General features: G+C 33.7%; 2 protein-coding genes and 1 pseudogene across 2 annotated transcripts; all 3 read left to right on the forward strand.

The window, feature by feature from the left end:
- The first annotated feature begins 498 nt into the window (after positions 1 to 498).
- LOC113769532 (glutathione S-transferase U9-like) lies at positions 499 to 1,371 on the forward strand. The gene is made up of 2 exons (XM_027314000.1): positions 499 to 819; positions 896 to 1,371. Exons 1-2 carry the CDS (start codon positions 499 to 501, stop codon positions 1,265 to 1,267), a joined length of 693 nt encoding a protein of 230 aa, XP_027169801.1. The 3' UTR covers positions 1,268 to 1,371.
- Positions 1,372 to 7,624: 6,253 nt separating this feature from the next.
- On the forward strand, positions 7,625 to 8,393 carry LOC113769377 (annotated as a pseudogene).
- A 2,754-nt stretch (positions 8,394 to 11,147) lies between these two features.
- On the forward strand, positions 11,148 to 11,970 carry LOC113769378 (glutathione S-transferase U9-like). The gene is made up of 2 exons (XM_027313832.1): positions 11,148 to 11,465; positions 11,542 to 11,970. Exons 1-2 carry the CDS (start codon positions 11,148 to 11,150, stop codon positions 11,968 to 11,970), a joined length of 747 nt encoding a protein of 248 aa, XP_027169633.1.
- Positions 11,971 to 12,289: the final 319 nt, after the last annotated feature.

A 12,289-nucleotide genomic window follows, 5' to 3' on the forward strand; every position in this document is an offset into this window, starting at 1 on the left:
CCTCTTTTCTTGACTTATATGTTTTACTTCACCACTTTGACCTTTTAAGCAAAGGAGGAACCGTTGGGGCAGCTATTCCCCAGGTTTCTCTGTTGGCTGGCAAAGCAATGAAGAAATGCATTGTTAGCCAGCCCGTTTTGGGTGACAATAAAATAGTAATTATTAATGGGGAAAAAGTCAGTTCATAAGGATGAAATATTCCATATATTTGTGTACATTAACACTACATTTGTATATAATAATGCTGTAATCAACACAATGCCGGACGAACAGCACTTATTAAAAAAAGAAATAAGAAAAATTCTTACAAGCTCAAGGTTTGGAATGAAAATAGGACTAGCCATCTATTAAATGTTTTCATAATGCTTTTGACTAACAAATTTCTTTATTCTTGGGCATTAAAAAGTAAATTAAGAAACATTTCTCCACCACCTATTGAACCACTATATATATACATAGCATACCAAGATCCATGGCCAAAGCACTAGAGAAAGAAAGATGGGATCAGGGGAAAACAAAGTAGTTCTGCATGGAATGTGGGCAAGCCCTTATGTGAAGAGAGTAGAATTGGCTCTGAAAATCAAAGGCATACCCTTTGAGTATGTGGAAGAAAATTTGAGGAACAAAAGTCCACAGCTCCTCAAATACAATCCAGTGCACAAAAAGGTCCCCGTTCTTGTCCATAATGGAAAGCCAGTATGTGAATCACTCGTTATTCTTGAATATCTCGATGAAGTCTGGTCAACTGGACCTCAACTCCTGCCTAAGGAGCCATATCAAAGAGCCAATTTTCGTTTTTGGGCTGCATACATCCAACAGGTATGACTATATTTTGTTTCAACAAAATTCCCTCTTGTCTCGTTAAAATGTGCATAATTAACCTGTGTTAGTGCAGTTGCTAGAGAGCATATTCAAACTCTTCAACGCTGACAAGGAAGCACATGAGAAACCCCTTCAAGAAGTGCACGAGAAGTTGAGGAATTTGGAAGATGGTGTTAAGGAATTCTACTTTCCTGAAGGAAGTCCTAATCATATCTCAGCTGAAAACTTGGGGATCCTAGATGTTATGCTGGTTTCAGTCCTAGGTCCCTTCAGGGCAAAAGAAGAGGCCTTTAGTGTGAAGATTTTAGATCCTGAGAAGAATCCACTTATTTTCTCATGGATTCAAGCTCTTATTGAGCTACCTCTGGTCAAGGAAGTCGTCCCTCCACATGACAAGATGGTTGGGGTTCTTCAGTTTCTAAAACAAAGTGGCTTCAAATTCTAAGCTAAATTCCCATCCAAGTTTAGTATTTTATGTTTTCATTCACGGCTACAAGTCTAGTTTGTAGAAGTTCCTGCAGTGTGACTTCACTTTGTTGTTTATGTTAATTGAAGCCACTACCCACTACTTAATTGGCTTTATTCTAATAAATAAGGGATTAATCTTCTATCTATTAACATACTATATATTATCACCGTAGATATATGACAACTAATTCGAATTTGAATAAAATATTAATGATACTTCAATTATTATTAATATCAATACGTCTTCTTGACAATGTTCAAATAAGGCCCTTAAATAATTTCAAAAGAGAAAGTGCCAATTCTACATTTTCAATTTTCAATGTTCAACACGCATTTGCTGCCAGTGAACTCGAGTTTTAGAAAACGTCCTTCTGAGGTTCAGCAAATAATCAATGCTCAATAAACAACTCATCAAAGTCGACAAGCAATGGATTGAACTGTTGTCAACGCTTGACATACTAATTTCCAATATCAAATAAATAAGATGTTAGGTCTGGTCCCAAGAAATTGGCCAACGAGAATAATAGGATTTTTGAAAATTCAATAATGACAATAACAAAATAAATAAATCAAATAGAGAGAAACAAAATTTTATATGGTTCGGTCCAATTAATCTACGTCGCAGATTTACTATAACAAAAAGAGAGTACAAAATCTTAAAAATAATTTCTAGGCCCAATAGATACTTAAAACTAAAAACACAAAGAAGTCTAAATAGCACAAAATGCCTAATGACCCAAAGGCCCATAACTTGTTCTTTTGATTTAATGCCTAACAAAATTTCTCTTGAACTGGGGCGTAGGTTCCCTAAAATTCTTTTGGACTGGTGCACATGGAACTTGGATTGGTGCCCTTAGTACACTTAGGTTCTATTTGATAACTCAGTTCAGCACTTAAACTTAATGGGTTCAGATCTTAATATATTTAGACCGTTTGATAACAAAAAATTGAACATTTGAATTAATTAAATGGTACTGAATTTTTCAACCAAAATTAAGGCTCTATTTGATAACCCAATTCAACATTTCAACTTAATGGATTCAGATCTTAACCAGTGTTTTGAAAATTGGACCGGATCAGTCGGTTTGATCGATTGAACCGCGAACCGACCATGGTACCGGTCCGGTTCTATACTAAAGTTGACTTTGTAAGAAAACCGATCAAACCCATCAAAACCGGGTCGAACCAGTGGTTTCCAGTTTTTCAACTTTCCCCTCAATATTTTTTTAAATTTTGCAAAATATAGATATTTTTTTTAAATTTTGCAAAATACAGCTACCAAGTATCAAACTCAAAACCTTTGTGATAGAAGACTAATGTAGTAACTATTGTACCATCACATCCTATTAGTCTTTTTTGATAACTCATTTATATAAAACAAACATCTTTCTTTCTTTTCTCCGTTTTCCCTACAAAATCTCTTCCTCTCAGGGCTCTTTATTTCTAATCTTCAACTCTCTCTCTCTCTCATCTTTTTTTTTGTCACTCCCTTTTTAATCAAACCTCTTTAGTTTTAATTTATTGATGTTTCTTCCATCTTTTAATTTTGTTTTTATCCATTAAATTGAAAAAAATTAAAACAAGAATTATTTTTCTTTAACCCTAAAGACCAATTATTAAATGCCACAACCACTTACTTTTATCTCATTTTTTGTTTTTTATCAAGTTTGCATTTCTATTTTCAATTCTCCTGACTTCCTTCAAACTCCAAAACTTCTTTTAAAGTCACAATGTCTAAATTCCCATAGACGTGAATTTTGTATAATTTTAAAATATTATGGTATTTTTTGGTTGGATTTAAGATTATTTTTTGGTAGATATAATTGAGATTGAGATAAAATTTATTTGTTTCAACTTATAATTTAAAAAAATTATTTTTGAAAATCCAAGTTATTCGAAAATATTAAACTTTTCATCATATAAAGTTTTAAATCAATCCATTGCATGTCTTATTTTGCGCATATATATACATATTTATATAAATTATTTTTTAAAAAATCATTGAACCAGGGTTGAACCGATCTGACCGGTTGAATCTTGATCCGAACACCTCACCGGTTCAATTAACGGTCCAAGTTTTAAAACATTGATCTTAACATATATAGACTGTTTGATAATAAAAAATTGAACATATGAATTAAGTAACTAGCACTGAATTTTCTAGACAAAATTTGCTCCCAAAATTAAGTGATAACCTATTCACTTATTACTAAATATGTCTAATGTATTAGATTTAATACTTAACAATTCAATAATTTAATGGATTCAGACTTCAGATTACAGACTTCAGTTTTATCAAACTCACCATAAGTAATAAACTATTCACTTATCACTGAATGTGATATGCACTCAAATGTATTAAATTTAATACTTAACAATTCAATAATTTAATAGATTCAAATTTTAGATTTCAAACTTCAATTTTATCAAACGCACCCTTAAACTCACTTAAACCCACTATATTTATAACAACCATAATGAGAGATTTTTTTGTTAAACTCCCGATGTGAGATACAAAGACAAACTTAATACAAGACAGCAGGAAAGAGTGGAATTTAAGAATCTAGAAGAGAGAGGAGAAATTTGAATTCAAAATTTTCATATGGTCTCAATCTTTTGATACGGAGTATTTGACTTTATTACCATACACAAATAATATCAACGCTCAAAAGACGGAACCATTAGTCCTATTTAGCTGCCATTTTGTTTGCTTTTCTTTGTTGGCTAAATTTGCTAATGACTCCATTTATCTTGTATTTTGTAATTTGCAATGTGCAGAAATTGGAAAAAAAAAAGAAAAAAAAGGTCAAGATTGCTAGCACGACCGCAACTTGCTGCAACAAATTTCAATGGTGGTGGGGTCAAAAGATTGGCATGCAAAGACTTTTGTATAAGAAGCACACGAAACGAATATATGATTTAATAATTAAGTTCATTTGAAAGTTTATGTATGACTGGTTTATTTTATGTATGACTTTGAAAATGTTATGTCGCGTATAATACAATTTTCCCTCTATTGTACCTTTTCAAAAATCATAATTATACTACATAAAAAATTTCCAATAACATATCTTCCCCAGTTTCCTCTGCACGAGAAAAGCAGAAATATCTTCCCTAATAGCTGCTATGTTTTATTTAAAAAACAAGGGCATGCCGTTGAATAAATTCCTCACAGTTTGGCAGAAAATTAAAGTTAACTCAGGCTTTCAAATATATATTAAAGCAACCTTTGTGCCAAGATTGACTTACAATGTGCTTGTGGCATCTAAATCATTATTAAGCAAAGTTTTAGACCTTAGACTACTTTTTTCTTTTTCATGCCAAAGGTAGTTCATTTAGAACACTAGCATCTGGGAATCTTTAATAAATTATTTAGTTGTACAGGTTCATCTTATTATCTTCTGGTATTGGTACAGTCCCTTTGTTGAAGATGTTATTTTTCGTTTCCTCCTTGTGTAATCTGTACTTGCTGTTCTCTTTTAGTTTGCTAATAAAGCTCCTATTTTCCTGCACAATTAAAAAGTTATACAAGAAAGAGTGTATCGAAAAACATTTAGATAAGTAAGATAATGAAATTTTCCATTAATAAGAAATTAGAGCTAACAAACGAACAAATTTTTGTGGTGTTTACTTGCTTTTAAACTCTAAAATTTATGAAACATGCAATTACGATTCAGCACTGAGTGAGTTAGCTTTACTAGCCCAAGGTCCAGTAACTAGGAAACTACCTTTTATTTGCCTTTTCCCAACGTCCTACACACGAATTTGAAGTCAACTCGTCTAAGAAAACTTCTTCTTTGAGTTCAGTAAATAAATACGTCACATAATTTTCCATTGACTGTCCATGCAATCAGGATGCTGTTACTCTGCTAGGGGCCTTTTTTTTTTTTAAACGTTAAGATAATTTCATTCAGTGTAATGGAACTTACATGTGCGAGCAAAGGCTTGATAAACTGTACATTTAGTGTTCAATGACATTGAGGAAAATTCCATTCCTCATCCAAAAGAGTGCCTAAGGCATAGGAGCTAAGTTGTTTACTACTTTCCATACTATCTTCACTATCTGAACAAAAAGAGCACATGCGAAACACCTTCTTCATGTAGAAATGGCTTCAATCAAAGAAGCTATTCTGCTATCGGAGGATCTCTGTTGCGTTAATTGTCTCATTAGTTCCTTGTTCTGGAATTGGAGCTTAAGTTTACTCCACTGCTGTTCCAATGCTTTGCACAAGACAAGTTTGATTGCCACCACATCATCTAAGACTTTGTTTCCCAAGCTTCTCTCTTTAAGCGCTCATTTGGAGGTAGTCAATTCACCCCAAAATTTTGGAATATGCTTCTAGTTAACCACTTGTTGGATGGGTTGACTGGATTATTTCAGAAGATTTATTACGAGATGATTTAGGGTAGATGGCTCTTTGGTTTTATATTAACACTTTTTTAATTAGGCTGTTGAATTTATCAACATTCTGTGGAAAAAAGAAAAGAAAAGCATTTCTTAGTCGGGAGTATATATTGCATCACATATGGAAGGAGAGTATTTTTAAGCGAATGCTACAAATAATTTAGTCTTAGTATGCCACATGGAGTAACTTTTCAAACATATTCTTTGGAAGAATTTGGTAAATTATTGTAGGGTGCACCACTGTACACCTTTCGGTGACCTCTGGCCTACTGCCACGCCTATATCTTATATTTCACTTGATAGCCAACTCGCCCGACAGAGAGTTAGTTGTAGCATGGTTCTTTTCAAAAAAAAAATATATATTGTAGCATGGTTTCTATTGATTTGGCTTTTAGCCTCTCCATTTGTCCCAACAAAAATTACGATTGTAATTAGCTTATATATATATATTTCTACAAAGAAATCAAAATTATTGAATATAAAAGGAAAACAAAGAAGGGTTCATTGGGAATTGTACTACTCTAAACATAGAGAATTTGCACTTAAATTTGAGATGAGCTCAAATCCTTTCATTTTTTTTTAATTTTTTAATAAGGAAATAGTGAGATTTAAAAGGCGGAGAGGAGGAATGAATTTGAATCTAGAATCTTTAATTTCTGGAACCTAACTTTTGTTAAATGACATTAACATTGCTACAGTTAAGGTGTATGCTTCTACTGTTCAGGGAACAGAATATGACTGTCACAAACTTTAAAGGAGCAAACTGTTATTAACCCTTGATTTTTCAAGAAAAGAATCTAAGAGCAAAATGACTGTGAGAGCGAGTCTTCTCTCCGGTGTTTGTGTTTCTCCGTGCAATTTCCACCGACCCATGTGAGTTTCAAGATTTTTTAAGTCAAACTGAATTAAGTTAATAATCAAACTTTGGAAAGTGATCAGATAGCACTTACTGATGAAACCCACTTGTCTTTTATATGCTACTAAAATACTTCATATCCACTTAATCTCTTAAAAATGGACAAGGACTCAATTCAATTGCTTTTTGTACGGTTCCGTCCAATTACTGTACATTTTTAAAATTTTTAGTGCACAAATACATTATAATTTCGCACTGAATATATGCTAAATATTTTATTTAGAATGTAATAATGTAAGTAATTATACACCAAATGTCAAATATTTTATTTAGAATGTAATAATGTAAGTAATTATACATCAAATAATATAAAAATCTTAATAACCACACGAACCAAACCAGACCCCAACTGCAGTGGCTCCTCTCCCCGTAATAATATGTACTCTCTCCGTCCCACTTTGATAGTTCTGGTTGTTTTTCACACAATTTAAAAAAAGTAGTTAAGTTTATTAGAACAATCAATTTAGGTAGTTATTTTCCTAAAATACCCTCACATTAATTAGAGTACAACTTTATGGGAATTTGAAATCATATTCTTTTGTTGGAGTTTCATTAGAAAAATTGTGGGAATATGGATGGTTTTGAGAATTTTCACTCATGGTTTGTAGCCAATGATGACATAATTTGTTTCTCTCCTGATATAAATAAGCTTAGAAAATCTAAATGCATTAAATGTGGTAGGTTTATAGTAACAATAACTTACATTAAATAAGGGCATTTTAGAAAAATTAAAATACAACTACATTTTTTAATTAGAAAGTGGACTACAATTTGGGACAGACGAAAAAGAAAAACAGGACTATCAAAGTGGGACGGAGGGAGTAGTACCAACAGCTATATTCAATTCATTCTTGGGCATCGAAAAAGCAGAGAGACCTCTTTTTCTCATTTTCTCTTCTTTTACGAGACAGGGTAGGAAACTTGCTAGGGAAACTGTTAAAACCTTATATGATACTAGTACCTATAGACATCATCAAGATCCAAGGCTGAAGAATTTGGTTAGAGAAAGAAAGATGGGAGAGGAAAGCAAAGTAGTTCTGCACGGAATGTGGTCTAGCCCATTTGTGAAGAGAGTGGAATTGGCTATGAAAATCAAAGGCATACCCTTTGAGTACGTTGAAGAAGAATTGAGCAACAAGAGTCCATTGATCCTCAAATACAATCCAGTGCACAAAAGGTCCCTATTCTTGTCCATAATGGAAAACCAGTATGTGAATCACTCGTTATTCTTGAATACATTGATGAAACCTGGCCAGGTGGACCTCAACTCCTGCCTAAGGATCCATATCAAAGAGCCAAAGTTCGTTTTTGGGCTGCTTACATCCAACAGGTATTTATCTTTCATTCCAATAAATTTTCTTCTCGTCTGATAGATATGTGCACAATTAACTCTTATCAGTGCAGCTACTAACGAGTATGGCCAGACTCTTCAATGATGGCAAGGAAGCACAGGGGAAAGCCCTTGAAGAAGTGCATGAGAAGCTAAGAAATTTAGAAGATGGTATGAAGGAATTCTACTTTCCTGAGGGAAGCATTAGCCCTGATCATGTACTTGCTGAAAAGTTGGGGATCCTAGATATTATGATGTCTGCAATCCTAGGTCCCTTCAAGGCACATGAAGAGGCTTTTAATGTGAAGATTTTAGATCCTGAGAAGAATCCACTCATATTCTCATGGGTTCAAGCTCTAATTCAGCTGCCTGTGGTGAAGCAAACTGCCCCCCCTCATGACAAGTATGTTGGGCTTCTTCAGTTTCTAAAACAAAGTGGCTTCAAATTCTGAGCTATATTCTGGTCCTAAATTTAATGCTTTGTGTCGCAGCCAGTGGCCGTTAACGTAGTTTCTAAGAAATTTCTGCAATGAGAGTTCACTTTGTCATGGATGTTCATTCGTGTAACTGCCCTTATTTTGCTTGTTTTCAATTATATGAAGCCAATAAATATCTCAAAAGAGAAAGTTAAGTTGAGACTTGCAATTCAATATTCTACACGGGATAGGGGCCACAAATTTGCCCATACTCACATGGCGTGAAAAAATACAAGTCATATTTTTTAAATGTAAGATTAATTAGGAAAAGTGAATAAATACAAAAAATTGTGGGTAAGATTAAAGAGGGAAAGTATATAAATACAAGTAAGGATAATAACTATTAATATATGTATATATATGGTAAGTTAAGTCAATTGTAGGTATATTAACTAGTACCCATTTGGCACCCATTAGGGAAACCCTTTTTTATTTATTATTCTTTGAGGTCAAAGATTTTAACTTTAACAATATGATTGTATCCAATTTGAAATCCAGTAAGATGTTGGGAAAAGGAAATTGATAATAGGAATGGTAGCTCCATCAGGAAAGCAAAAATTACAAAATAAAGTTAGGAAATTTATTCAAAGTGTTGTGATACTTCATGAGTTTCCCTTTTTTTGAGCACAAAGGTGTGGGATTTGCTAGATAATATTCTAGAGCAAACTATATTTGGTTTTGAATTATTATATATCGTATGGGGATAACTACACCAGAGTCCCAAGTTCTTTGGATATAGTAATTGTTTATTACCCTAAATATAGAAAATATATATACTTTGTTCCGAGACCCCATTTTTTGTGACTATTTTGATTACAAAAAAGAAAGAATTGACCTCATTCTCTTCATTTTTAAGCAGTATCGGTATTATTGACAGGGATAAAATGCATATTTCGATCTAAGAGCTAAATAAAATGTCAGTCTCTAGTTCTGAGTTTTCGCCATTCATTTTCTCACCTACATACCCTTAATACCAATGTCTAAAATTAAATCCCTTGCAATTATGGTAATTACTTGGAACTTTTTCCAATTCCAATATCTTCCTTTTATTCAGTAAAATACCTGAATAAAATGGAGTGCGTATTGGTCCTTAAATTACAATGAAGCAATACACATGATGAATAGGAAATATTTTGATTCTAAGGGAAAGATTGCAAACATATTATTAAGCACTATGTATTATTTCCATAATTCATGTGTGTACAAAAAGAGGTAAAAACCATCATAGATGTGCTATTAATAATAATAAATTCAAGGCTATTAAGCTCAAAGGAAATGGTATGACGATTTGCTCAAAGCTTGGCTTGAGAAAAGTGAGATTAAAAAAAAATTGATAAACAATGAAATTAACTTTTTTCTTCAAAACGTTAGATGATTTTATTAATCAACTGTAACTTTATAGTATTTGGACAAAGGTTCAAATTTTCTATACAAAATGTGCAACCTGGCACTCAGAGCAGGGAAGAATCCTCTCCTCATCACAAACTATGCTTAAAGCACTTAGATTAAGCCTTATACATAAATCCATATTACTGGCATTATCTAAACAAAAATAGCACATATGATGGTGATTTCTCAATGATCATTGCCGCAGTCTATCATGAAAAGGGAAACGACTAAAAGGTGAAAAAAGGCCTACGGAAGGTGAACGCTGGGAGAAGGGGGAAATTTGCAGCATATTTTTACCCTAGGTAAAGTGTAGATTTGGAGTTATCAGTGTAAAGAATTTTTTTTTTTTTTTACATTAATAGGATGGGTGCATTAAATATTTTTTTTATTTTATCAATTGGCAATGATTGGAGTGATCAAACAGCTTTTATATATGACTGAAAATACTTGGAATATCAGTATGGGATATTCTACTAACACTCCCTCGCAAATGTGACTTGACAAATGAGTTTGAGCCAATAGAGAAAGATACAAGTTACGAGTGAAACTAAAAATGGGGTGACAAACAAACCATGATCCAACTTTGGTACCATGATAAAGAAGTTGAACTTCCATTTGAAAACCAATTGGCAATAAAATGGAGTGGCCCAATAGCTTTTATTTTTTTATTTTTTTTTGTCAAACGACAACATTTACTTTACTCCTATTCTAACCTATTCTAAAGAGAGAGGAGGTCCAACTGGGCCAATTAGAGATACTGATAGAGACTGAACCACCATTGTACCATATGAATATATTACGCACCCATATGAATTTTGAAGAAACCACATATCATGACACAATGATATGAGATATTCTACTAGCGCATTTAAATTTTAAATTCTATCTGTACACATTATGGCATATATCCATTCCAACTAGTAACTAGTGTAAAAAAAATCTTTACACTGGCAGTGCGTAAGAATTTAATTTATGTTTTATCGAGTCTTAAAGTGTGAATTTAAATCGAAAGAGTGCGGACTTAGACTCTTCTACATACATACATAGATACGGTGCTTCTATATATACTTTTGCTAACTTCAATTATACCAAGGAATGTATGTACTAAAACAACACGTGTAAACAAATGCGATAATAACATTAAAGTAATACAGATTCCATGTCCTATTGATCTTTCATTAGTGTCCTTACCAAAGCTTAAAATAGATGCTTCCGTTTTTGTCATTTTCTTTGCTTTTGTGTATTAATAGAGTCGACGATCAATCATGCGGCGAATGTATCAAGCCACTAGACTGCACCTAACACTGCAAGCTCCAAGGCCAAGGCATCAGTCAAAGAAAGATGGGAGAGGAAAGCAAAGCAGTTGTACATGGTACCTGGGCAAGCGCTTTCACAAAGAGAGTGGAATTGGCTCTGAAAATCAAAGGCATACCTTTCGAGTATGTCGAAGAAAATCTGAGGAACAAGAGTCCTTTGCTCCTCAAATACAATCCAGTTCACAAAAAGGTCCCTGTCCTTGTTCATAATGGAAAGCCAATATGTGAATCAGTCATTATTCTTGAGTACATTGATGAAACCTGGCCTAGTGGAACTAAACTCCTGCCTCAGGAGCCATATCAAAGAGCCAAATTTCGTTTTTGGGCTGCTTACATCGAACAGGTATTCATGTTTCATTTCAAGAAAATTTCCCCTCGTCTTATAAATAGATGTGCTTCATTAACTCGTAGTGTTGCAGCTGCTAGAGAGCGTGGCTAAACTCTTCAATGCTGAAAAGGCAGCACAGGGGAAAGCCCTTGAAGAAGTGCATGAGAAGCTGAGAATTTTGGAAGATGGAGTGAAGGAATTCTACTTTGTAGAGAAAAGTCCTGATCATGTCCATGCTGAAAAATTGGGGATGCTAGATATTATGATGGTTGGACATCTAGTTGCCTTCAAGGCACAGGAAGAGGTTCTTGGTGTGAAGATTATAGATCCTGAGAAGAATCCATTCATTGCCTCGTGGATTCAAGCTCTAATTCAACTGCCTATAGTAAAGGAAACACTCCCGCCTCATGACAATATGGTTGGTCTGCTTCAATTTGTTAAGCAAACTGGCATCAAACTCATGGACAAAAGTCGCGGTCACGATCGTGGTCTTGAAAGCAAACTTCAATCTTCTACATAAGGCACAATGTAGCTGTTGAAGTCGCACATCGACTGATGAAAAGAAAATGAAAAAGGGAGAATTTGAGAGCGACTCAAGAATATAATGATTTTATGATTAATGTCATTACTGATTGAGACGGAAGTTTGGGAGATGAACTTTATCTAAAAGTACAAACAGAACCAATTAATGTAAGTCGGATCAAGACCATGCCAAATCGTCCTATATAGCTTGATCACATCATCACTAAAATCTTGCATTTACTACTAACACTCCTCTTCCTTTTGTCTTCTGCCACTATTCATTTCCTAAACCACTATTCTTCTTCCTTGTTCTCATT

This window comes from Coffea eugenioides, chromosome 4, assembly GCF_003713205.1.
Source record: "Coffea eugenioides isolate CCC68of chromosome 4, Ceug_1.0, whole genome shotgun sequence".
Classification (NCBI taxonomy): Eukaryota; Viridiplantae; Streptophyta; class Magnoliopsida; order Gentianales; family Rubiaceae; genus Coffea; species Coffea eugenioides.

Coding starts and splice junctions, on each gene's coding strand:
- LOC113769378 (XM_027313832.1), top strand. CDS start 11,148: ATGGGAGAGGAAAGCAAAGCAGTTGTACATGGTACCTGGGCAAGCGCT. Junction 11,466..11,541: donor GGGCTGCTTACATCGAACAG/GTATTCATGTTT, acceptor GTAGTGTTGCAG/CTGCTAGAGAGCGTGGCTAA.
- LOC113769532 (XM_027314000.1), top strand. CDS start 499: ATGGGATCAGGGGAAAACAAAGTAGTTCTGCATGGAATGTGGGCAAGC. Junction 820..895: donor GGGCTGCATACATCCAACAG/GTATGACTATAT, acceptor GTGTTAGTGCAG/TTGCTAGAGAGCATATTCAA.